The sequence below is a fragment of the Miniopterus natalensis genome, chromosome 2 (assembly GCF_054644295.1).
Source record: "Miniopterus natalensis isolate mMinNat1 chromosome 2, mMinNat1.hap1, whole genome shotgun sequence".
Classification (NCBI taxonomy): Eukaryota; Metazoa; Chordata; class Mammalia; order Chiroptera; family Miniopteridae; genus Miniopterus; species Miniopterus natalensis.
This window is the reverse complement of record NC_142082.1, coordinates 123,841,765-123,869,100: the sequence shown is the minus strand read 5'-3', so window position 1 is coordinate 123,869,100 and position 27,336 is coordinate 123,841,765. Positions and strand designations below refer to the sequence as shown.

At 37.4% G+C, this 27,336-nt stretch overlaps 1 protein-coding gene across 2 annotated transcripts in view; it reads right to left on the bottom strand.

Annotated features, from left to right (window-relative positions):
• Positions 1–16,191: 16,191 nt before the first annotated feature.
• Positions 16,192–27,336, bottom strand: part of CAPS2 (calcyphosine 2) — a 42,256-nt gene continuing 31,111 nt past the window's right edge. For both annotated transcript variants that reach the window (XM_087814533.1, XM_016199054.2), the window contains 2 exons: positions 22,551–22,647; positions 16,192–18,282 (listed from right to left, as the gene is read on the bottom strand). In XM_087814533.1, coding sequence (XP_087670659.1) covers positions 18,107–18,282; positions 22,551–22,647 — 273 coding nt within the window. In that variant the 3' untranslated portion in view covers positions 16,192–18,106. The remainder of the gene's footprint in view (positions 18,283–22,550; positions 22,648–27,336) is intronic.

Here is a 27,336-nt window from a genome sequence, read left to right as displayed (position 1 = left end):
CTGGTAGATTCCTCAAATCTTTGAAACAGAACCACACTCTTTTCAAACTTTCATTGTTAATTTTTTTTTCACTATTATTACATCCCTTGGTAATGTAATGAAGATTTTATGATAGATGAATGGTATAGGCTTAAAAAGTGATAATGAATATTTTATACTTTTATTATAATCTGTGTTTAAAGTGTTAAGTCAATTAAATACTACCAATCTAGAAATATTGTATTCATCTAAATTATACCACAGTAAAGTCTCCTGTCTTTATTTTCCCTGACTGCTTTTAATATATTCTCTTTACCTCTGGTTTTCAGTAATTTGATTAAGATATACTTTAGTGTAGTTTTCATAAGCTTTACTCTGCTTGGAGTTTGTTGCGATTCTTGGATCTATAAGTTTATAGTTTTTCTCAAACTTGGAAAATTGCCAGCTTTTATTTATTCAAATTTTCTCTCTCTCACAGTTTCTCTCTCTTCTCTCCTTTTTTCCTACTGTGTCTAATTTAACATGAATGTTGTCTCAGTCTGTTCAAGCTGCTATAACAAAAACACCATAGCCTTATTGGCTTAAGAAAAAGATATTTATTTTTCACAGTTCTGGAGGCTAGGAAGTCCAAGATCAACATATTGATTAATTCAAAGTCTACTGAGGGCTCACTTCCTGATTCATAATTCTCACTCTGTCTTCTCACGGTAGAAGGGGGGCGGGAGCTCTCAGGGGCCCTTTTATACCGTTGCTAATTTCACTCATGAGGGCCCCACCCTCGTGATCTAATCACCTCCTAATGGCCCCACCTCCAAATGCTGTTAATTTGGGGATTAGGTTTTTTGGGGAGGTGGGGAGGTATAGATTTTCTTTTATTATTATTTTTAGATAGAGAGGAAGGGAGAGGGAGAGAGAGAAGCATCCATGTGAGAGCAGAACATAGATCTGCTGCCTCCTGCACAGCCCCTACCAAGGACCAGGGCATGTGCCCTGATCTGGAATTGAACCAGCAACCTTTTGTTGCACCCAAAGATGCCCAATCAATGGAGCTGCACTGTCCAGAACAACTGGGGATTAGGTTTTAATATATGAATTTGGGAGAGAGGAACATAGACATTCAGTATATTTGTATCATCTATTTTATTTTTCACTTAAACATTATATTTTTGTCTCAAAAAGTTTAATCTAAGTCTTTTTTTTTTAATATCTTCCAAGTATCTCCCTTTTATGATCATGTTTTTCTCTACCTTCTTGTCCATATGGATCATAATTAAAATAGCTATTTTAATGTCTTCATCTGCTAATTCCTTCATCTGCAATTTCTGAGTTGGTCAATTGATTAATTAAAATTCTCTTTACATTTAAAAAATTCAGTTTCAGGATGGGACTAAAAATCTTTAACAAAAAATTATCAAAAACAATTATTCACAGTAGCCCAAAACCATAAGACAATCCAAATGGATAATCAAATTATGATAAATTTATTCATTAAAATGCTATTCAGTAATAAAAGGAATCAGGCTCTTGATATACACAAAAACATGGAAGAATTTCATAGATACCATGTTGAGTTCATAGAGTCAGACAAAGTTCAGAGTAGATACTGTATAGTCAGAGTAGACACAGTATGACTTTATATGCATTTCTAGAACACAGAAAACTACCTACATTGCTAGAAATCAGGAAAATAGTGGTAGGCAGGAAGCAAGGGAGAGGTAATCAGCTGGATGAGAGTAAAAGGAACTTTCTCTGGTGACAGAATTGAACTACACAATAATTGGATGTTGGTCACATGGATTTATTATTTGCCAATTCATCATAGTATCTTAATATCTGTACATTTCACTGTAGGTAAGTTATAGCTCATTTTAAATGTTATGAAAATTATCTGCACTAAAAATAAATAATTTTAAAACAAACAAAACAAAATTGCAACAGGTAAAACAGAGTCAAAATGTTAACTATCTAATGAAATTTAGGGAATTAATATGGAAAAGACACTACCCTAGTAAAAAATTAAGAAAAAACCTATTTTTCAAATAATAAATTAAAATAGAAATACATAAAAAAATGGTAAATTACTTTAGTAATCATAGGAATGCAACTTTAAATCATAATGACATAATTTTCATCCTCTAAATGTGGTTTTTATTATATTTTTGTTATATTTTATTTCATTATACTTTTATATTTCAATATAAATGGAGGAAAAGAGCTTCAAGGGTTCTGAACTATATCTTTAATCTGATGCATTTTTAGAGATCTCTTATGAGGAAGACACAGCCTTTATGGGAGGAAAACCAGTGTTGCAGTAATTGTTGATAAAAGTAAATAGTCCCAAGAACCAGGATTAAGACACTAAGTGGAATGCCAAAATATATGGTATTTGGGAACTTAAAATTAAGTTTACTGAGGAACTCAGTGTTGTTCATCAGTTCGCACATACTTAACTGAAAGAAGTTGAAGAGACAAGCATCGTAGAAACCTAATAAATAAATAAATAAGTAAAATCCCGTTTCTCAGTCTTCATTGGTTGTCTCTCACCTGGCAGGAAAGAGCTGTTGAGCAAGTCATCCTGTCACCACCTGAATGAATTATAAGACACAGGGAGGGCTGCAGGAAGGGACTTAAAGTAATGACTCATCGCTGCCTCTCACATTGTGAAAAAGACCTGAATGTATCAGAATGTTTGATACTCGCAGGAAAACTTTTCCTCACACAGTCTTACCATCTCCCTCAGACAGCAAGGCACAGTACTTCCAGCACAAAACAATGACTCATGCGAAACTTAGAATGGGAGATACCTGAGGACAATCACCAGGGCCAGCCCATGCTCCTTGGCACCCATGCAACACCAATAGGAATCCCCAACTTGGGGTGCGGTGAAGGAAGCTATTCAGTACAAAGCAGTTCAATTGCGATACAGCACAACTATGAGGCAGCCTTGGGCCAGGAGGCCCTGGGGCCAGACCCCTCCCCTGCTAGACAGCTCTGCTCCGCGCTGCCCTGCTCTGCCCCACTGTGCTTTGGTTGCTTGGATCTGTGCCAGTCTGCCCTGGCCTGCACTGGCCTGCACTGGCCTGCACTGGCCTGATCCACTCCCTGGAGACATTGACCCTGTTTCAGCTCAACCTGGGAGATACAACCTCCGACCTTCAGTGAAAAGGGAAAGTGACTCTCAAAGCAGGAGAAGAGCTGGCTTATAGGAACAGAAGTCCTTGCCCCTGGACCCTGGTTGGCCTGTTCTCATGCAAATGAGGACTCCAAATCCTCACAGTTTGATTGGTCCAAAAGTCACTGTCCTGATTGGTCAGAATAGAGTCACTGTGGTTTGTTGGAGGTGTGCAGCTCCTTTAGATGAGGAAAGGGACAGTCCTGCTGGATGGAACAGGACCCCAGGAGCTCCTCTGTAAGGGTGGCTCAGATGGCAGAAGCAGTGCCGGGGAGCAGTTCAGTGCAGGCGCTCCCTGAAGTGCAGTTTGCATGCGAGGCCCTTGTGTAGAAATGGCTACTAGGTTCTGGTTTTTGTTGTTGTTGTTGTTTGTTTTTAATTTGAGCCCAGTTAGCCATCAGGAGCCCTTTGGGTAGGTGTCTGCTTTCTCAGGGTTCTCACCTGTGAACAATCCTCATTCCCATTTTTCCTAATCACTGAAAAATTTCAACATCCATCAGAGTCCACTCTCTTTTCTTTTTTAGGGCACCTGTACCATTACTATTCTCAGACTTCTCTTCCTGACTTTTCTCTCTACTGAACCACTCAACCACCCCAACCCCTCTTGTCTATCACCAGGCAAGACCCCTTTCTGTGGATAAATGAGCTGCCCTATGTCCCAACCTTCCTTTCAGGGCCTCTTCACCTCCTCTTACCTCTTAGATAATTTTAAAGTATTTTCATACGGAGAACAGTGGAAAGGAAGTCTTCTGAAGGAATCAGAGAATTAGGCCAAAGGAGCATTTCATAACTGTAAATTTTGTTTGGCATTTGTTTTTTTATCATTAACATGTACGTACATTTTTTACCCTACTTCAAAATACCTGAGTTTGTATTAATCTAAGATGTATGAAATCGTTTAGCATGTATGGAAACGGGTGCTAGGGAAAGATACACCTTGATTAATTATGGCTTTCACTACTCCCATAAGCCTCTCTACTGGAAGCTATTCTTTAACCCACATCCACAAGAAAGTGTGTTTATTGAGAGACAGTGGAGGTGACATTCCACTGCTCCTCCAGTTCTGCATCCAGATCTTTACTCTTCCATATGGCTGTAAAAGTCCACTCTCATTGAAGGCTTTTTATCTTGTGTCATCCTTGTTGAGCTCACTTCATTCAATGTAGACTTTCAGACCTGGCTCACAGTCTTTTTCTGCCATAATTCTAGGAAATTTCAGTGTTTGTGTAGACAAAAGATCACATCCTAATTTCAAATTCCCCAGATTGCTCTCACATTAACCTTTCCTTCTCTGCACTACAGCCCTCCTCCAAGGAACACACCTTTAACAGGTCATTCAGAAATTTCAGATTTCCATATTTAAAACTTTGTAAACAAATTCTTTTTTTCCCCTACCTCTCTCATACTTTCCTTCCCACCAAATTTGTATAACAATTTCAACCAACCCTACAATCCCTGGATTCCCTATTTTCTTTGAATTTATTAGTTCTGTTCTTAGGTTACCTTCCTTCCTTACTTAGCTTGGAATTCAAGATTGTTCATCTGAAGTTCAACATCACCAGCAATCTGCAAAACACAAATGTCTGAGCAGTAACAAATAACCTTTTTTTGTTTCTACATTTTGGTAGTTGAGAATATTGGCTAAAAAGCCCCTAATTCTTTGATTTTGCACTGCTATAAATTTATGGTTTCCAACCCTTGCTAGGACCTCAGTGCCCTTACTTGTCCTTGATTAGTTTCCTCCAAAATTTCCCTCAAAAACCCATGCAGAACCTGCACCACTCCCCCCAAATCTCCACTCAGACTCTACTCTTTAATTCTCTGAGAATATTGGCTAAAAAGCCCCTAATTCTTTGATTTTGCACTGCTATAAATTTATGGTTTCCAACCCTTGCTAGGACCTCAGTGCCCTTACTTGTCCTTGATTAGTTTCCTCCAAAATTTCCCTCAAAAACCCATGCAGAACCTGCACCACTCCCCCCAAATCTCCACTCAGACTCTACTCTTTAATTCTCTGAGAATATTGGCTAAAAAGCCCCTAATTCTTTGATTTGCACCACTATAAATTTATGGTTTCCAACCCTGGCTAGGACCTCAGTGCCCTTACCTGTCCTTGATTAGTTTCTTCCAAAATTTCCCTCAAAACCCATGCAGAACCTGCACCACTCCCCTCAAATCACTCTACTCTTTTATTCTCTGCAAATTTTAATCTTTTACTTCATATTCATCCAAAAAACAAAGCTTCTCTCCTTCAACTTCCTACAGCCACACCCATAAAAATCTATTATCTATATGAATAAGCAGCTGAAAACATTTTTATTCAGAGAAAAACAAAGTGCCGATATTTCAACTCTTTTCAATCATTAGAGAGCCCTCACTCATTTGGTAGCTTAGAATATAGAAATAGACCCAGCCTGGTCTGAATAATTTTAGACAACAGGTGTTCCAGCCTATGTATTCCTGCCTAAATGGGAGTTGGACAAAAATACTACCTACTCCCTCATTTATTGTTTATAAATTATACCCATGCTTTAAATTCTGACACAGTACAATGGCATTTCTAAAATGGAAAGTACAAAGACTGTGCCACTTTCAAGGTGGCAGTGCATCTTTGGTCACGGTGTCAGAGAGAGAGCTGCTGAGACTTCATTCTCTAGAGCTCGCATCTTCCAGCCCTCACTTTCATGGAGGTGGCTACACGTGTTTATTACTGACAACTCAGGAATGCTGTATAGTTGCCGTCTTGGAGAGTTGGGTTCTGCACCTAGAAACAATCTGAACCAACTTTTTGCAACATTCAAGAGAAAATATTCAGCCAGTCATTTAGGAACTACCTCCCTCCAGTAAAAGAACACAAGTGTGGTTAATCTGTGAACATTTTTAACAAGCAGGGGAACTCGCAATAGTTCAATGAATTAGGTTTCTATTTCCTAATTGAGAAAGCACAAAGCTAACACAGATGGCTTTGCTTTTGAAAAGACTGTAGAAAATTTTAGGCTTTCAGCTAACCTTCCAGTTTATCAGGGTTCAATATTTCTTCTCTTTTTTAAATATAAAATTAATGCCTTACATAAGCAAAAAAAAAAAAATTATGAGACAGCAGCGTGTTTCATTCATAGTTTGGATTTTTTTCCTGAAGAATTTTTTCTTTCTGTTTTTCTGTCAGGGTCAGTGCATTTACATTGAAGAACCTGGATTATTTCATGAGTGGATGAAACACTGCATTCTTCAACTATTCTGGAAGCCAGCAAAAACAACAGACTCCAATGCAAGAAGAATTTTAGGTTTCACCTTCATAAAAGTCAAGGCCTTGTATAAAATATTTAGATAAAATATTTTAGGATTAAATATTCTGGGATAAAAGTTTCTGTGCAAGCTCCCCCAGACAAAAAAGTTGGTTAAATCCCTTAGATTTTGACATTTCTCTGTCTTAACACAAAATATTCTTGTTCTCAAAGGTAGCCTTCATCAAGCTGAGCCGTTTTAAAATTGGGATTAGAATTTCTGTTCGTATTTCAGGTAAGGTTTCAACAACTCGAATAGGTGCACTCACTCCAGGCTGCCAAGACCTACGCTCCCAGATCCTTCACTAGGCGGGAGATGCAGGGGCTCCCTAGAGAGAGCTGAGCATAGAGGAGCATGAGGGACTCTTTCACGGTTCAGGCGCCCGCCAGCTCAGCAGGGCCCCCAGCAGTCATCCAGCCCTCCACTGCCACTGCCACCCCCCTCAGCCTCCTGGCCCAGCTTGCTGCCACCGCCCACGCCCAGGCCCGCGCCTCCTGCTGGCAGCACCTCGTCCAGCGGGCTGCTGGCCTCTCAGTCGCTCTGGGGCCATGCCACGCCACCAGCAGAGGCTGAAACCTCATTTTGTTCATCATATTTTGAATTTCCCAAATTAAAAATTGTTCTGATTTTTATTTTTTCGTATGAACAAGTCTGTTTTATAGGCATTGTACCTTTTCTTATATCCTTGATGATACTGACTTCTTTTTGTTTCTTCTATTCCATTGATTGTTTTTGTTCATTTTCTTTTCCTGTTTGTTCCTGTCTCTGTCTCCTATGTTATCTTTTCTCAAATGCCTAGCGATTGCCCACTGTCTCTTAATATGTTAAAATCAGAAGCTTACTGGAAGAAGCGCATTGGAGGTTACAAACCTGGCTCTCAGGATTCTAGGACCAGGGCGGGAAAAGCCGCCTGCTTGCTGGTCCTGCATTTCAATATGCAGACTTTTTCATAATCCTACTATTCTTAGCTCCTATACTTACCCCTACCTTATCCTGTATCTTTGTCTCTGAATCCTGAGGCTCCTTGGCTCAGTTTCTCCAGCCTAAGTCAATTGCTACCTAGATGGATGCGGGTAGGGCAGTTTCCTGAACGCTCAGGGAAATGCAGGAGACCTGGCAATTTCGACCAACTGGTATATAGATTTTCAACCGATCATGTTTCCAATCCTACCTCACCCTATCTTATGGACGTTCTGTAAAGGAAATTAGATCAGTTTTTATAGGTATCCCATTTCGCACAGGTACTGGATTAACTCTCCATCAGTTTATTGTGTAAACATTTTTTTGCAATTTTTCATCCACTGTTGTCTCTAATGTTCTTTTTGTCCTCATGGTTAATAGCTTTTTAATTCTTCACTGATATTTTAATAAACTTTTTGGAGGAAGAGCTGATGGACCAGGATGGTCAATCTGTCAAGTTTAACTGGAAGGGCTCAGTAGCTAGCTGTTGACACTTCTAAAACACTGGACAACATCATAAGCGTACATACGATCCGAGAGCAACGTGTAATGCCACGTGTCATTTGTAGCATTAGAATATCCTTTTGCTCAACCTTCAAGGTATAATAAGAATTTAAATCCCCTAGTGGCTATCCTTCTAATCCAGTGATATCATCCTAGACCAGGACACTGCAGTCTGCCAGGTGAATTGAAACGAATGTAGCAAATGACAGAAACTAACATGGATTTATGCTGATGCCTGAAATGTGCCCAAGAGCTGACTTCAGTCCCACGCCCGGCATTTGGAAGAGTCCCGTCTCCCGTCTATACCATTCAGTGAGCAAACACCTGGCTGTCATTTTAAGTAACAGACTTTCAGCTTTCCCTAGATTTAAATTTGACCTAACATTCATTTGCCACCTTCATATGTGCTCACCAGCCTCTTAACTTCCTTCCCTGTGTGCCTTCAGTAGAAGGGGTCTAGGCCGCGGACGCCCCTGTATCTGTGCCAAGAAGAGGGTGCAGAGTGCACGGGAGGAAAGCCTCGTGAGCCCCACTGGCAGGAACCATCTTGGCTGATGTTTTGTAGTTTTGTCAAAATAACTGCAGGAACTTTTCACTGAGTAATCAGTCGCCTCCTGTTTATTGTGTAGCTATGGTTCCTAGCTTTGCTTTCAACAAACCCATAAAGAAAAGTGTGAATTGCATGGTCCTAAGAGTAGGGAGCTGACTCGGTACTAAGATTAGGACCCTCTCCCTTGCCACCCAAACACAAGCACAGCTCATGCAGCTGGTAGAATGGGCTCAGGGAGCCTGTGAAGTACACTTTCAAGTGGGGCATTGGCAAAAGATTAGGGACCACTCTCCTTCGGCATAAAACCCAGGCTTCTTCCCATGGCACACATGAACAGGCCTCTATATTTTAAACTTTGGCTTATATTTTTATAATATGGCTGTTTCCCACATTAGGCAAATGGTCGCATGGGTGTAGAGACGATGGGGTTCGTGCTTGTATTCTCAACGTCTAGCAGCGCCTGACATGTAGTAAGTACTCAACATATATTTGTTGAAGGAAAGGACAAAGGAGTAGAACCATGAGCTCGTTTAAGGGTAAAAAGCAATTAGGCTAAATGCTCTCAATTAAAATTAGTGTTTATATGTAGCTTCAGAATGATCCAACCGTAAGGAATACCATTGAGGCTCTTAATGAAGAAACTAAAATTCAGTAATTTAATTGGAAAATAACGCTGAAGCAGGGACTGTACAAAATAAATGTTGTGTGCATGCATACACAGACACACATATTCTTAGGTCTGGTTTTTCTTTTCTTACTGATTTTTATTTTAAGAGAGGGAGAGAGAGGGCGAGAGACAGCGAAACATCACTACGAGAGTGAAACATCAATTGGCTGCCTCCTGCATGCCCACGATCGGGGATCAGCTGGCAGCGTTTCAGTGCACAGGGCGATGCCCGGCCGTCTGGGCCACCCGGCCAGGGCTCTGTGTCCCTGAAAGACACTGACTTCCCACTGGGCTCTGAGGAAAAGCTGGTTGGGAGATGCAATTGTTGGGTCCTAACTTGAAGTTGAGAGAGGAGGGCTTGCAAGTAAGAGAAGAAAATGGGGAAACATTATTCTGACTTCAATGAGAAAGAAAGATCTTTAATGTAATAAAAGAATATAATGATACATAAGCATGCCATTCATAAAATAGAAGATAGAGATTCAAGAAAGCCCCGCCGGTCGTGGCTCAGCGGTTGAGCATCGACCTAGGGTCCAGGAGATGGCGGTTTGATTCCCGGTCAGGGCACAGGCCCGGGTTGCGGGCTTGATGGCCAGTGGGGGGCGTGCAGGAGGCGGCTTATCAATGACTCATCGTTGATGTTTCTATCCCTCTCTCTGAAATCAATAAAAATATATATTTAAAAAATATATATATATGGAGAACAGCAAAAATGTTATATAGGAGAACACAGAATTAGATATGGCTATTATTCCACGGAAATAGGAACCTAAACTATATGGAATAAACATCTGATTAATAGAGCAAAATTGATAATCAAGGTTAATTGAAAAATTCTGAAATCAAAAATAGCAAAGATGAGAAACAGAAAAGGTAGAAAATGTCTGATATCAAATGAACAAGCTGAAGTCAATACTGTGATATGTCATGATAATAGATGTAAAGTTCAAGAAAAAATGTAGCCGGGCCGGGTGTGGCTCAGCAATTGAGCATTGATCTAGGAACCACTAACCAGGAACCAGGAGATCGATGTTTTTATTTCTCTCGCTCCCTTTCTCTTCCTCTCTCTGAAGTCAATAAAGATATATATATATTTTTAAAAAAAGAAAAAATGTAAAGAATCTCCAAATTTCAAAAGTGGAAGGAAAGTAAACAGATTTCTATCAGGAAACCAAATTTCAGAGCAGTGCTTCAGAGTGCCAAAGACAGTGCAGTGACATCTTCAAAAGTCTTACTTAAAGAGAAAGCATGTGACTCAAGCTGGCTATGTTCTCAGTGGTCCTATTGCCTGGAGGCCACAGGATTATTCTAAGATAGGCCAGCACGAAACATTATTTCTACTTATGTCTTTTTCTTCAGAGAACAATAGAGTATTGTACTGAGAACATCAATAACTAAAGGACTATAGGAAAACTCAAGATAAAATCTTCAAGTGTTTTATGAACAAACCATTCACTCTAGTCATACATAAATAATATAAAGGCAGAAAAGATAAAAGAATGATCATTAAAAGGGTAAAATACAAACACCCAGAAGGAGACGTTGGTGTGGATTTTAAATAACTCCAATAATTTTTGGAACAAAATAATACTTTAAGTGTCAGCTCTTCATACAGAAATCATAAAGAATGTGACAGGATAGAAACATAAAAGATTAAAAAACATAAAATATCTGATATAAAAATAATTTAAAAGCATTGGGATTGTTGAGGCAGACACAATTTTATGTATTATATCAGCCAACAAATATTTATTGTATATTTATGTGCCAGACACAAAGCCAGGATCTGCACTAGACACAGAGAATACAGTGATGAAGAAACACCAACTGCCTCTCAAGTAAGAATTGATACAAATGTAAATGGTAAAGCGATATAAAGGACTCACAGAGGCTAAGGAGGGTATAAGGAGTCCTAATGTTTCTGGCATTACAGATGAGACCTGAAATTATGTTTTAGGTTGTTTACAAGAAATTTTAGAAATAGAATACTTACATTCTGACTAATACTCTGCCTTCGAGCCTTCCTTGCCTTAGATAACTCCATTCAAACTTGCTGAAGTATCACTTCCCCTGTCTCTTCCCTTATTTTCATGACACAGGTACAAATATACACGCTCATTGTGATCACTGAGACATCTATCCATGCTGCCCAAGGCTTATCTCACTTATGAGTCACTGATTTCTCGATCTGCAGTCTCCAGGACCCATAAAGCTTCTTGAGAACAGAAAGCATGTCTGTTCTACTTTGCACCACCAGGAAAACTCTTTCCTCTCTGTCTCAGCAGAAACTCTCAAAGTTCCCTCTTCCATTGCAGGTGGGCCAATATCCATTATAATCTATAATGCAAACTCATCTAACACACACACACACACACACACACACACACACACACACACTCAAAGATAAAGGGAAGTTCAGATCCTGAATTGAGTTCTTGGCATTTCTGTTTCCAACCCTGGGCCAATAAAAACAAAAACTTGCCTGTGTTCTTGAAATGGGTTTGAAGGGATCTCTTTTACTCTTTTCTGTGACTTATAGCAATAAGAACCAAACAAATTATTACCTCTGTGAATTATCTTGCCATATGTAGTACGGGCAAATTTTTCAACAGGAAGAAAATTATATAATACTTAACCTAACACAGTAATAAATAAACTCACCAATTGCCAGAATTAATACAATGTAATGAGTAACTGTTGCAGTGGTAAACATAGGTTCTGCAAAACTTCACCTTGATGTCACAGTTCAATTCAGTGCACTTCTATTAAAGTATGACCTTTTGGACTCTGTGTATCACACATGGCATCAGATTGTTTTTCTCCACACACCTGAGATTCCATAGATTTATCTGCCTATTTTCTCTCAAAATGTGTCAAAAAATTTCATAATTGTGGGCTATATTAATTTAATACCCTGAATATTTAACAAAATATTTGTAATATCCTTGCTGTATTAGAATTCTAATTAAGGAATTGTTCTACTTACTATTTTTGTATAAAAAATAACCCCCAAACTTAGCAGCTTAAAGCAACCATTTAATTTTGCTCACAAAGTTATGGGTCAATTATACCTTAATAAATCTGAAATTAAAACAAAAAAGAGCGAGCTGGTGTTGCTCAGTGGTTGAACATAGATCAATGAACCAGGAGGTCACAGTTAGTTCCAGGTCAGGGTACATGCCCCGGTTGCGGGCTTGATCCCCGGTAGAGGGCATGCAGAAGGCAGCCGATCAATAGTTTTCTCTCATCATTGATGTTTCTATCTCTCCTCTACCTTCCTCTCTCTGAAATCAATAAAAAATATATATATATATATTTTAAAATATGAAAGGACTCAGCTGGGTGCTTCTCACTTGCATCCGTCATGTGACTATACTGAGATGTTGGCTGGGCTGCAATCAACCCAAGATGACTCACTCACCCAGTCGATAACTGATAGTAGCTATCAGCCAGAGCTCCTGTCTATTAACCAGAGCACCTGCACACAGCGTTTCCAGTTTGCAAGTCCCACATACAGTAGTCTGACCTTTAACTTGGTGGTTCAAGTATTCCAACAAACACGGCAGAGGAGCCTTTTTGTGGCCTAGTCTGAGATGTAACACAGCATTGCCGCAGCCACAATCTGTTGTTACAAACAAGTAACAAGGCACCCAATCCAAGCAGAGGGCACATGGACCCCCACCTCTCCATGTGAAGTCAAGTTGACTAAGTAAGGACATTACTATTTGGGATGAGAGCTACTGTTGCAACCATCTTTGCAAAATATCATGCAGGATTCAAGGCATCCATTGTTTTGGTGTATACACCAAAAATATTAGGAACATTGCCTAAAGTCTCTACAGATATAAAATTAGTCTTCCACATGTATCATCTTCCGATTAATTTCGGTAACAATAAATTTTATCACCAGCCACCTTTTTCGCCCGTCACTTTGCTATATGCTTTGAAGGAGAAGAGAGATGCTAGCCTTAACACAAGATTTTGATTTTCCTTCATGGGCTCTGATGAAGGAAGAGAATTGTTAATAATAAGTTTATTAGATTCAGGAGAAAATAGTGACATACAAATTATTCCTACCCATTAAATTCTATCTCTTTAAAAGAATGACTCTTCCTGTTGCCATTTGAGATTAATCAAGAAAAAAATAAGAAAAAATTTTCATTAATCTTTTTATTAATTTCTTTAAAACTTTTCATTAATACAAAGGAGATAAATGTTTACTGAGTTACATTTGTCTGTTAGACTGTGACATGTACTATATATCTAGATGTATGCCTACATCTCCATCTCTAAAAGTATCCATATCTATATTCAATCCTCATATCAATCTTCAGATGAAGTAGAGACTCAACGGCATTAAGTAGTTTTCCAAAGTCATAGAGCTAATTTGTAGCAGAGGTCAAGACTGGAATCAGTATTCAGTGACTTTAAAGCTTATGCTCTTTCCACAACATCATTTATATTAAAATATTACTATAAGTACATACTTTTTCTTGCTGGAGTGGTCATCTGAATACTTTCTCAAAATTACTTTTCCTGGACAACATCCATTTTCTTAAAATATCTTCAATAAGAGTCTTTTCAAATACTAGATAAGTATGCAGCTTTCACAAGCGACACACAGTGAGTATTGAATTGCAGTCATTTGTTTCACATTGGTTTTCTCATCATCGGAAAATCTCAGGAAACTCAACACAATTGCAGAGGTGGGAATCTTTTCATTTATATCTATACTCATTCAGCCATGGCTCAGAAATGCCATTCTAATTTGATAAAAAGAATGCTTAACACAACAGGGACCTTGTTTCCTCCTTGAATAAAATTTGTCGCCAGATAGGTAATTTTGTGACTCAAATCCTTCCAAATAACTTTACTTTATTTGGATATCCAAAAATGATACAAATCAGCTCATATATGTGTCATTAAAGAGAGAAATCTGAAAATGTGTTTCAATTAGTACATTCCTACAATCTATACAATTGAATCTCCAAAATCTTTGCTATTTTCAGTTTTTATGTAGAACACTTTAACTGCCATCCCAATAATACTTTAACAAATCATATGTTTTCAGAATGGTGAGTTATTATTCCCCTGGGATGATACAGTCCTTCCATGTCCCACTGCGCCTAGTTTATGCCTGCGTTATACTCATCAAGGACTAGGGGTGTCTGAATTTTTTAATCTCCTTTAGGCACGGTACCATACCGTTTTGGCGTCTGTGAGGACGACTGCAGTGTCTGACAGGGAACTGCAGCTTGAACTGACAACTAAAGTAGGAGTAATTTAATTGTGCAAAAGTAATAGGTTCTTTATGGTAATTAATTGTGATCCCCCACTAAAATCTTTAAGGTAGGTGAGAGCTCGCTGCTTCTCCTAACCTCACTATCCAATTATAATGAAATAAATTTCAGACCACGCTCCCCCACACATTTCGAGGTTTATTAACCACGAGCGTGTCAGCAGGGAGGCAGAGGTTTGTATTAACCACGAGCGTGTCAGCAGGGAGGCAGAGGTTTGTATTAACCACGAGCGTGTCAGCGGGGAGGCAGAGGTTTGTATTAACCACGAGCGTGTCAGCGGGGAGGCAGAGGTTAGGCACCCTGCTCTGCAGGCTCAGTGGAGCCCCAGCAGCGTGTCCTTGGGCCTTCCAGCCACCCCTGTGCCTGAAAAGTTTACCTGAGTCCAGCAAGATGAACTCAGGGAAGTGAGATCATCTGGACTTTGTGTGTTAACCTAAGGAGTTTAAACTTTTCTGAAAGATAAGAGAAACCGCAGGAGAATTTTAGTCGTGGAAGTAGCATATGTTTTAGAAAGGTGACTGCGAGAGCCACGTGTGAAGGGGCCGAAGCAGGGCTGGGGAGGCCGTGGGTGAGGGGTTGACACTCCGGAGAGGTGCTGAGAGCTTGGGCAGAGGCGGAAACGTGAGAACAGTGAAGGGGGCCGACTGGAAAGAAAGAAGTCAAAGGCCTTGAGAGTGAGCGGGCCTTAGGAGCGTGAGACAATCCCAGACTCCGAGCCTGGGCCACGGGCGGGCAGAGCTGCGCAGCATGAATGACCTAGGAAGGTGAACGAATAATCAAATGAGCAGCGGGTCTAATGTGGGCGCTTATTCTTCATATATGAAGCCATCCAATAAATACGCTTTTCTTAGACGTTTGTATAACCATAAAGATAGAAGGCCGTGGCGGGAGCGTCCTCTCACGGAGGCACTCATGCCCTGCCAGCCCAGCGGGCTCCCCTTTCTCTCGCTTGGCTTGTCCCACGGCTCAGCTCCTTCTACCTCCCTGAGCACATCGCTGTGGACGCTTGTCCTCACTGGCCACCCTCACGGGGAGGAGTCTTCACAGCGCCCGACAAACTGGAATCCCACGGAGGCGTGTGAATCTGCACCAGGCACAGAGCTTACTGTGGATTCTCTCCTGCAGCAACTGACAACAACTGAGACTGGAATCCAAAGTAATCAATAAACTGTGTTTTATATATGTGTCAAAATTATGGATTATTGTAAGCGCCTCTCCCTGAGCAGCTGCTTCATTAAGCAATATACTTTTATATACTATAAAATTTAAAACAGGAACTTATGCTTTTATCTATACTATAGAGTTGCTTCATCGTGAAAATGTATATATTTTTTCCTAATTAAATATAGCTAAAAAGTTCCTAAAGAATATCCCGTTTTCTGATAAAATGTAAATTTTTCCCGAACATTCTGTAAAACTTTATTTATGACAATAGAAACAGTAAAGAAAATCAATATATTGAATTCAATAAATAGTGTTGTTAATTTGGAAAGCAGTTCTGTACCAAAACAAGTAACTACCTTTTGAAGATCTAGAGAACAATGAAATACACTTAACTATAAAATTCATGTAACATCATCACAGCATAGAACTTAATAGTTTAAAGTTAATCAAGAAATATTTTAAAATCTTGAAGACTATTAGAATAGAATTTCAAGAGTCAATTTTTATGTTTTGGATGTTTGAAAGTATAATTTCTATTAGATGCTCTTCTACTGAATTTAATAGTAAATAATAGATTTTACTATACAAAAGTCAAAGAAGAATGCAGACAGTGAGGCAAAGCAAAATGATTTATTGTGCCACCAATTACAACTTAACAAAATACACTAAATAACACTGAATATGTATTTTCTAACTCTGCATGGAAATAACTCTGTAAATCAAGAAATTAACTACAAAAAAACTTACATATTTTAAATAGAGAAACTTCCCACAGATAACCATAGGTGAATATTTATATTTAAGAGTGTGGAGGTTTATTTAAAAGTATGCTGTCACATTAATATGTTAAATCCCAGAAGAATCTCCCCCACACACTTTTTTTTACAGTATGACAGCCTGTACATTTTCTGATTATATTCACAGGAAAATATGACACAGCAATATTAAAATAGAATTGTTAGGGAGAACTAAATACAATTTTATCAATAAAAAAATACTACATGCACACTGAGCACCCACAGTATCATGAGTCATTTTAACATGAGAGCAATTTATAGGGTTTAAGATGACTATAGTTAGATACATTTTTCCAAGTAAAAGAATGTGACTCAGAAACAGTGTCAAAGACTTCTATCAGCCAAAAAGTGTTCCAGCACATTATTTTAATTACAATAACCGAATTGAAAAAATTCCAAAGAATAAAGAACTTTGCTAGTGAAAACAGAACCAAAATGATTATACATATTTTTTTTCTGATAGTTTAGCAGTGAGTTTTGGTACCTCCTCAAATCTTGTAAAGGTACTACTTTGAGTCTATTTAGTTCACACCCATCACACTTTTTAAAATGTTGCCAAGGGTATAGATGAATAAAATTATATGCCAAAAGTTGTATTCTACAAAGTATATATTTTCATTTTTTTAACCACTTATTTTACTCAACACTATTTTTTTTCTAATTTATATCAACATATAACATTTTAAATTATGAACTTGGAAACAACTCTATAAAAACTTCTTTCTTCTTTCTATCTCCAAAGAGAAGTGAAGAACGTAGAAGAATTTAGAAAGAATGATTACAACATGTCTAACCATTAAATAATATCTATTTCGAAGAAAATGTTTCAGTTGTTTATATACCAAAAATAAAGATGTTTAGAATAACTTAAGTTCATCTTAGGGACACAAAATATCTTTTTACATTTTGGTTAAGAATTACTAACTTATCTGTCAGTCCATATATGTAACAATGCACTTTTTAAGATGCTTACTTAATAATCTTAAAAAAAGGCCACCCACCCCCCATTTTGTATTGTTTCTAAATAATAATTCTGTGCAGGTTGCAAGGACTACAGTGGGGAATAGAGCTGGTCACTAAAATAATTACATTGTGCTCTATTGGACAAACAACAGCACATAATGTAGAAGACAAGAATTCACAAGTCTGTGTTTAAATAAGCATTTTAGGAGTAGACCTCCAACATTCAAAATATTTATGTTACAGAAAACATCCATAATCACACTGCATGGAAAATTTATTTTGCATATCCCTTGATCCCTTTAACATTTTATATGTTTGAAACGAGTTGAACAATTTCAGTCTGACAAGCTTTGAGCCCAATTCCAATTTATCAAATTGGGAATGGCAGCAATTTTTGGGGGGGATATCAATAACAAAACAAAATAGACAAAAAACTTGGTTACTACACGGATGATCTCCTACGGTTTGATACAGATGTTACTTTCTTATGAAGGCTAATAAAAAAAAGACCTCTGAAAAATATTCAAGTTAAGTAGGAAGTGAAAACCATAGGCCCTTTCGAACTTATAAACAGGTGAGCACTCAGACCTGCACGTGAACATACAAATACCCCTACACCTGTCTTTCTGAATATTTCTCTCTCCAGACTCAATTTTTTTGAGAAAAAAGAGAATAGAGCTCTAGGAAAAATATATTCCAGTGTTTGATCTTACTTTACATTTAATTCGTCTCTCCTTTAAAACGCTTAGGGCTAATTTAAAAAATCTAAATCCCCCATGGAGTACGTAAAATAGTAACAAAATCTTCATCATCCACTACTCCTATACTTATACCTTCATAGTAATCTTCAAATTCTCCATAGGACACTTCCTCAGGCTTGCTGCAGGCACCTTGTAATGTCTCCAGAAAAGACAATTTGATTTCTTCCTCTGTGGAATGGCCTGCAAAATTGTATTGATGATGTGACAATCTCCATAAAAGCACAGGACAATGACTGATGGTGGTAAAGAAATACGTAATCACCTTGTAAAATCTTTTCAACAATTTGAAATCTTATGTCAAATTATCCTCCAATTTACTTAAACATCTTCTTGCATGAACTAGAATTTAACTTTAATTGGAGGCATCTTTTAAACTTCTGATAAGGCACATCCTATATGTATAGGCAAAATAACAATTAGAACTGTAGATATGCTTGTATTTCTTAATGCTTTAGAGGACTCAGCTTCCCATTAGAAATAAGAAGAAAACAAATAATTTCAAAGATTTATAAGCTGTTAACGCAGTGATGCAATGTGTGAAAAGCTCTCTTTATTCAGGCATTAGTTAATTTGTGAGTCAGTTACTCATGACTGCAGCTAGAAAATATTACTGCAAACACAAGATTCAAAGGCCTATGAAAATGTTTGCTGGAAGCACTTACATTTGATTAAATCATTATATTTTAATCTCTGACATTAAGTAGGCTGTTTCCATTGGGTTATATTAAATATGATTGACTTTATCCTATAAGAAGATGCTATTGAGAATCATATGTGTAAAAAAGATTATAATTCCTTAATTTGTTATTTAAAGAGAGAACATAAAATATCTGATTTATCCTTTTAAAAATTTATTTGATTAAAAATTTTTTTAAATTGATTTTAAAGAGAGGAAGGGGGGTGGAGGGGGAGAGAGAGAGAGACAGACAGAGAAACATCGATTTGTTGTTCCACTTATTTATGCATTCATTGGTTTATTCTTGTATGTGCCAGCGATCGAACTTCCAACCTTGGCTTATCAGAATGACGCTCTAACCAGCTAAGCTACCTGACCAGAGCTCATTTGATTTTTTTTTAGTTCAGAAAGAGAACAATAAGTTATTTAAATAAAATTCGATCATATTATGGTCAGAGAGGAAGATCAGTCTCAGCTTAAACATCATTTTCTTGGGAAGCTTTCACTGACCATCTTGAATGTAGGTTCTCCATCACAGAACCCTTCTCACTAATTTGCCACTCCCTTCACTCCCTACCCTCCTGGCACTAATCTACTCTCAGGATCTTAGAATAGAACCAGAAAAGAGGCATTCATTATTTTTTTAGTAAGAAAAGAGGAATTAAGAGATGAAAGGAAGTTACAGATGGTCAGATAATACTCAAAGAAAATAAACAGAGGCCCATACACAAAGGCAGAAAATGGGTTAGAAAAATCCAAGTGCCTATAAATCATTTTATTTTTTTAATTTATTTTTTTATTTAAGGAGAGTTGGTATAAATTATTTTAAAGTCATGTTGCATTTTAAAATAACAAACTTAAATTGGAATACTACCTTAATTGTTTATCCAACAAAATAGGCAAAATTATGGCAAGAGTTAGATCTTTTTCAAACACCAGAGGTTCTCTAATGGACTTAGATAACAATTCATTCAAGCTAAAAGAATAAAATCTGCTTTGAATAGCAAGATGCTGCTGTCTTTTAAAAACATATGTAGGAAATAAAAAACAATGGTTATTTTTTAAAAAAAAACAGGTTGACTAAACAAGGACTGAATAATTATGCCATACAAATACGGTAATATAAAACAATAAAGTGAATTTGTGACCGAATGTTAGTCAGGGATAAAAATTAATCAAGAACTAATCTATATAAAAATATACACCTCTTGGCAGAAGAGATCTCCCTCTCTGTCTACTATCCATATTTTTGAACAGCTAAGTTTTCACACTACTTTTTTCTAAGAAAAACATTTTTATTTAAATATATTTTTAAGTAAATATTTATTTCAAATACTCAAGAATTTTATACCTCTTTGTATTCCCACCCAGGAAATGCCTACTTTTTATCATTTGTAACTAACCTTTCTTTACTTCTCTTAATATTTTAATAAACATTAGATTTCTAATACTATTACACAGAAAAACACTAAATTCCATTTCTATTAAAGTTGAAAATACTTTAAATAAATTATTTAAACAAAATAAATTATATTTTCTGTAGTTATTAAAATGTCTGATCTAAAAGCCTTGTTTGAAATTAATTTAAATTGTAAACAATCTATATCCCAAAGATGGGTATGTGAGAAAATTATAATTTATAATGATAGATTTTAAAAAGGGTGTGTTTTCTTTAAACAGTAAGGTTTTCCTCTTTTAAGGTTTAGTTTGCTAGCTTATCTTCTTCAACGTGAATGCAAAAGACAAGGTATGTAATTTCTTAAACTAACAAAGGTTTATCCAACAACAAAACAAAACCCTCACCAACAATTCAAGGATATATAAAAAAACCTAAAGCTACTTAAGCAACTTAAGATTACTAGAGGGAAGAAGACAAAGATAAAACCTACATGGTGTTGAAAGCACTTAATTATGAATAGTAAACTATCTTGTCCTTATCTTTAGTAAGATTAATTAAAGGAAAAAAGCAGAGAATGACATGGGTTTTAAGGGAAAGAGATACTATATATATAACTAAATAATACTAGAAATTCTCTTACAGCAACTGTAGTTCATTTAAAGTCATTGATAAGCAAATTAAGCTAATTTGACCTGAAATAAATTATTAAAAATTGGGAAGCCAGTGGTGATTATTAGCTTTAATCGTCATAACAAATTCTGTGTTTTTTTACTTCACAATTAAAAGTAATGAATAAACTATTTACAAGGGTTAATAAAAATAATAAACCAAAGTAATTACAGTATATCTTTTTAATATTAAAAAAGGAAAATTTTAGAAAAATAGCATTCTATAGTATTTAACAGTATATAATCAAAATTATTAATTAGAAGTTATTCATTAAATATAAATTATAAATGGTATATATATACAAAAATATGCTCAACCTCCCTAATAACCAGGGAAATGCAAATTAAAAAAATTATAGCCTATTAGATTGGTAAAAATCTGAGTTAAAATAAATTCTCCAACTAATAGCTGTATAATCTGGTATAGCCATCTCACAAAGCAATTTGGAAGTATCAATTAAAACTTGAAATGTTGCCCTAGCCGGTTTGGCTCAGTGGTTAGAGTATCAACCCAGGGACTGAAGGGTCCTGGGTTTGATTCCAGCCAAGGGCACGTACCTCGGTTGCCACCTCAATCCTTGGTCCCCATCCAGGTGCATGCGGGAGGCAACCAATCAATGTGTCTTTCTTACATTGATATCTCTATCCCTCTCTCTATCTCTCTCTCTCTCTCCCTCTCCTTCTCCTTTTCCCTCCCCCCTCCCCCCCTTCTACTCTCTGTGAAAAGCAATGGAAAAAAACAAAACAAACTTGAAATGTAGATATTGTAGGTCTTGATATTGTCCCAAGAAAATAGCAGAAAATAGGCCAAATAAGCCTATTGCTTTATTGGTTGCACATCAGTAAGTAGAAATTAAAAGTCTTCCAATAGGAAACTAGCCAAATAAATTACAGTATATTTATTTTTTAAAATAATAATATGCAGCAGATAAAAATAAGGTAGCTCAATGTGGATTAACATAAAAAATACTCTCAAACATATTGTTGAGTATAAAAAGTAAACTACATAGCAATATGTTTAGTGATCTGTTCATGAAAAAACAGTATTTACAGTACATGTAAACTATGAAAATCCATACAACAAGGACTGAAATATATATATTAAATAATAGTAATTGCTACCTCTGTAGAAGGAAATGTGATGTAAAGAGGAGAGTTACTATGGACAAATGCTTTCTGTATAATAAAAATTCATTTATAAATCAATTATGTAAAATTTAAAGTCAGAAGAAATATAGTAGGTAATGAATTTCTAGAATCACTTTGAGATGTTTTCTATATCCTCAAATTTTCACAGACATATGTATGTTCATTGTATGTATAGCTTTACCCTTAGAGAAAGGGATTCTGCCTCAAATCTTCAAGTATAAGTGCTTTCAGTACAACTAATTCAGAGAACTTGCACGAATTATTATCTGTTCTCTGTATCTATTCTGTTGTTTTTAACTCAAACTCCTCAATATCTCAACAGGAAATAAAAGTTCAATCTTGATTATAAACATCAAAGAAAAAAATAAGTACAGACAATAGATCTAAGAAGTTTTAAATGAAGATCAAATAGCTCTCACTTTTCTAATTTAAAAGATAATTGTTTATTCCTCCCTAATGGCCTCAGGTCCACAGTAAAAATTAAAATTATTTGAAGATATTATTTTTATTAACTAACATTTTAGAAATCTAATGCATTTTAACTCATAATAATTACCTGAAATTACTTGAGGATGCTTCTTTGCACAGTAACATTTTCTTATGTCTATAATAGGCACACTGCCAGTTTTGTTGAAATCCAGTTTCATAAAGGCCTAAATAACAAGAGAAATGTTATTTTTTTCTGTGAAATCATTAGACATGCAAGCTTAATTTTTTATTTTCCAGTAGTTATTTATTGGCTCTAAACAATTTAAAAATTCTAAACTGGTATATGAAGGAAGCATCATGAATACAAGGAAGAAAGGTATTAGAGCAAGATATAAGGTGTCAGTTGATGGTCGCTGGCACCAATTCAATGCCAACAGGAATCCTCAATTTGGAGTACAGTGCAGAAGGAGACTATCAAGTGCAAAGAGCTCAACTGTGAAATAGCAGGCTGTGGAACAGCATGGCTGCTCCTATCTGGTCTGCTCCATTTCACTCTGGTCTGGTCTGTGTGTTCTGCTCTGCTCTAGTCTGTTTCACTCTGGTCTGAAGTGACATCTTCAGTGTTTCAGCTCCAGCTGGGAAAACATAGTCTTCAGTATTCCATGGAAAGGGAAAGTGCACTACCCTAGCCTACAGAAAGCTGACTTAGAGAGAGAAGTCTCTGCTCCTGGATGCAATTGGTCCATGCTCGTGCAAATGAGGACTCCAAATCCTCACAATTTGATTGGTCTAAAAAGCACTGTTTTGATTGGTCAGAATGGAGCTGCTCTGATAGGCCAGTAAGATGCTCATGAGGATATATCTGCACAGTTCCTATTGAACAGGGAAAGTCTCAGTTCTATTGGTTGAAACACAATTCCAGGAACCCCTTTATAAGGGCTGGCCCATATAGTAGGAACACAGTGCAGGCTGCTCCCTGAAGCTTGGTCTGTGTGACAGGCCTCTATTGGGAATGGCTGCTAGGCTCTATTTATAGATTAGGTATATTCTTTCTAGGGGTCAAAATAGGTAACCTGCACTCAAATATTAGTTCTACCACTTTCTAGCACCTTGACTTTGATAAAGTAACCTAACCTCTGTTGCCTTGGCTTTCCTCCTCTACACACTAGAGTTAGGTAAAAAAACCTTTCAGGTAACTTCCAGCGTAAGATCCAAATGAAACTGATAAATGGCTAAGACAAATTGCCAGAACTATTTTGATTTAAAAGTGAACTTCCAAATATTCCATCAGTAAAATCAAAGAGGTTATTCAGTTAAAATGGAATCATTAGGGTGGGCCCTAATCCAATATGACTGGGGTCCTTATAAAAAGAAGAGATTAGGACAAAGACAACACAGACTAAGGTACAACCATATGAACAACACCAAGGGAGAAGGCAATTACAAGCCAAGGAGAGAAGCCTCAGGAGAAACCAAACCTGCTGACACCTTGATCTTGCACTTCTAGCCGCCAGAATGTTGAGACAATAGATTTATGTTGTTTAAACCACCTAATCTGTGGTAGTTGTTATGGCAGCCTTAGCAAACTAATACAGTACCTTATAACTCTACTTTTGTCCTCTGTTCTCAGTACCAAGATATATAAAAGAGACAACTCTCCAGTTTCTACTTCTGATACTCAAACCTATCACCAGGGTATGTAAAGTACAAATAGATGCAAATTTACACATACTATGGGGAAAATTTGTTTGGTTTAAGGTTTTTAATTGTCTTTTGGCCAGTAGAGATTTTGGTATGTTTTATTTGAGATTGATACTTGATGTAATTGTCTATACTATTCTATACACAATAGCTTTGTTCAGTATTAGATACATATACATTTTATATTAGGTACATAAACAAAAGAAAATAAAAGTACATTGCTCAAAAGTATGTTCTAAAATGCTACCAGGCTGGAGTAATATGTAGTTCCCTATAAAAATCAATACTCCTATTTTTAGTTCCAATTTAACATGATCATTTTAATCTTCATTTTAACATTTGGCATGCATGTTATAAAAACCAGAGAACCATCTTAGTCAGGTTAAGATAACATGCATTGAGCCTTGACCATGGGAAAGCCACAACTCGAAGAATTTTACACATATTATCTAATTCAATCCTTATACCAACTCTGAGAGATAAGGAACTGAGGTTTGAGATATTTAAAAAACACATATAGTGGAGATTCCAAGATGGAGGCAGATTGAGTGGAAGCTACACTGACAGTTTCTAAGGACCAAAGTGGAATTACAACTAAAATATAAAAAAAACATCCTGTATAATCAACCGAAGACTAGCTGGAGAGCACCCTCATTACCAAGGAGGAAAAATGGAGACCACATAGAGACTGGTAGGACGTGTGGAGGCGCAAGAGGGTTGATTGGGCTCCCACAGGCAGCAGCTGAAGGTCCAGAGGGATATCTCAGCTGTGGAGAGTTACCAATGAGAACTCTGGGGCCTAAAACCCAAGCTTGGCTCCCCAGCCCATAGCACCAGAACTGAGAAAGGTGCCCACATAACATCTGGCTGCAGAAAGGAGCAGGGTTTTTGTCTGCCAGGGAAAGATGGCTGGAACTGCAGGCACCCTCTTCAAAAAAGGCCAATGCACAAAGTGTAATGTGTAGCCACTCCTCTTGGGCTCCTGGAGAGGGAGGGCAGAGTGGACTAAAGCAGTGTGAGAAGAATCCAGGGTTTCCAGCTCTGGAGATGGATCTCAGAGGGCAGACATCTGGATTCCTGCACTGAGTCATTCCCCCATACTGCAGAGGATATCTTTCTCAGGCAGACCTTTGCCAGCCAGGCAGCTTTTCCCTAGGAGGAAAGCAGTTGCCCCACTCACTAGAAAACCTCTCACCCCACCCTATGGAGTTTATGCCTTGCTGTGTTCTACAGCCCGAGGCTCATTAAGAGACTAAGATCAAATCAGCCTGCAGACAGAGGTGGACCTATGCTTTGAGTCTTTGCCTGATCTGTTTCTGGACCCTGGCTTCGGAAAAAGCATACTTTGGTGTGCATCTTGGTCCTGTCCAAACACACTCAGCCCCAGCAAAGGAAACAAGCCATCCCAGCAGAGGGAACCACAAGCCGTGAGTTGTTTATAGCTCCAAACAGGGTACTCAAGGCCAGTCACAAAGAGTGTCTGACATTGGCCTACACCAGAGACCCTCCAAAAGGACTGAGTCCTACCAGAGCCACCTAATACATAGGCAGCCAAAATAGGAAAGCAAAAAAACAAGCCCCAAATGAAAGGACAAGCGAAGTCTCCAGAAAAAGAGCTAAATGAAATGGAGATAATCTATCAGATATAGAGATCAGAATACTGATTGTAAGGATGCTCAACAACATGAGAAAAGATATGGAAACTATGAAGGATGACATAGCAGAAATAAAGACTACATTGGAAGGAATAAACAGCAGATTAGAGAAAGCTGAAGATTGGATCAGTGAATTAGAAGACAGGGCAGAAAAAAAATCACTCAATCAGAGATTCAAAAAGAAAAAACAATTTAAAAACAGGAGGACAGTTTAAGAAAGCTGTGGGACAACATGAAATGTAACAATATTCACATCATAGGAATGCCACAAGATGGAGAAAGTTAGCAAAGATTAGAGAACCTGTTTGAAGAAATAATGGCAGAAAACTTCCCCAACCTGGTCAAGAAAAATGTCACACAAGTTCAGGAGGCACAGAAAGTCCCAAGCAAGAATAACTCAAAGAGGCTCATGCCCAGATACATCATAATTCAAGTGCGAAAAATTCAAGACAAAAGGACAATCTTAAAGGCAGCAAGAGAAAAGCAAGCTGTTACCTACAAAGGAGCTCCTATAAGGCTGTAAGCTGATTTCTCTTCAGAAACTCTACACGCCAGAAGGGAATGGCATGTAGTATTCAAGGTAATGCAAAACAAGGATCTGAAACCAAGAATACTCTATCCAGCAAGGCTATCATTCAAAATAGATGGTGAAATAAATAGCTTTCCAGACAAAAAAAGACTAAAGGAATTTATCACCACCAAACCAGCACTGCAAGAAATGTTAAAGGGATTGCTGTAATAAGAAGCTGAAATAGAGAGAATGAGAAACATAGGCATAAAGAATTAAAATAGCAATAAGTAAGGCCCTATCAATAATAACCTTAAGGACTTTAAGGGAGAGATCAACAGCAATAAAGTCATAGTCAGGAACTTTAACACTCCATTGACCTCCCTGGATATATCTTCCAGGCAAAAAAATCAACACAGAAACAGTGACTAGATCAGATGGATTTAACGGATATTTACAGAACATTTCACCCCAAAGCTGAAGAATATACACTCCTCTCAAGTGCACATGGGTCATGCTCAAAGATAGACCACGTTAGGACACAAAACATGTCTCTACATGTTCAAGGAGATTGAAATCATATCAAGCATCTTGGATCACAATGGCATGAAATTAGAAATCAACTACAGTAATTCAAAAACATTTAGCCCAGCTGGGCGTGGCTCAGCGGTTGAGCGTTGACCTAGGATCCAGGTGATCAGGGTTCGATTCCTGGTCAGGGCACATGCCCGGGTTGCAGGCTGCAGCCAATCAATGACTCTCTTGTCATTGATGTTTCTATCTCTCTCTCTCCCTCTCCTTTCCTCTCCCTGAAATCAATAAAGATATATTTAAAAAAAAAAAACAAAAAAAAAACATTCAAACACATGGAGGCTAAATAGCATGTTATTAAACAATGAATGGGTTACCCATAAGATCAAGAAAGAAATAAAAAACTTCCTGGAAAAAAACAAAAGTGAACACACAACAATCCAAAATTTTTGGGACACAGCAAAAGCAGTCCTGAGAGGAAAGTTCAGAGAACTACAGGCCTACCTCAAAAAGCAAAA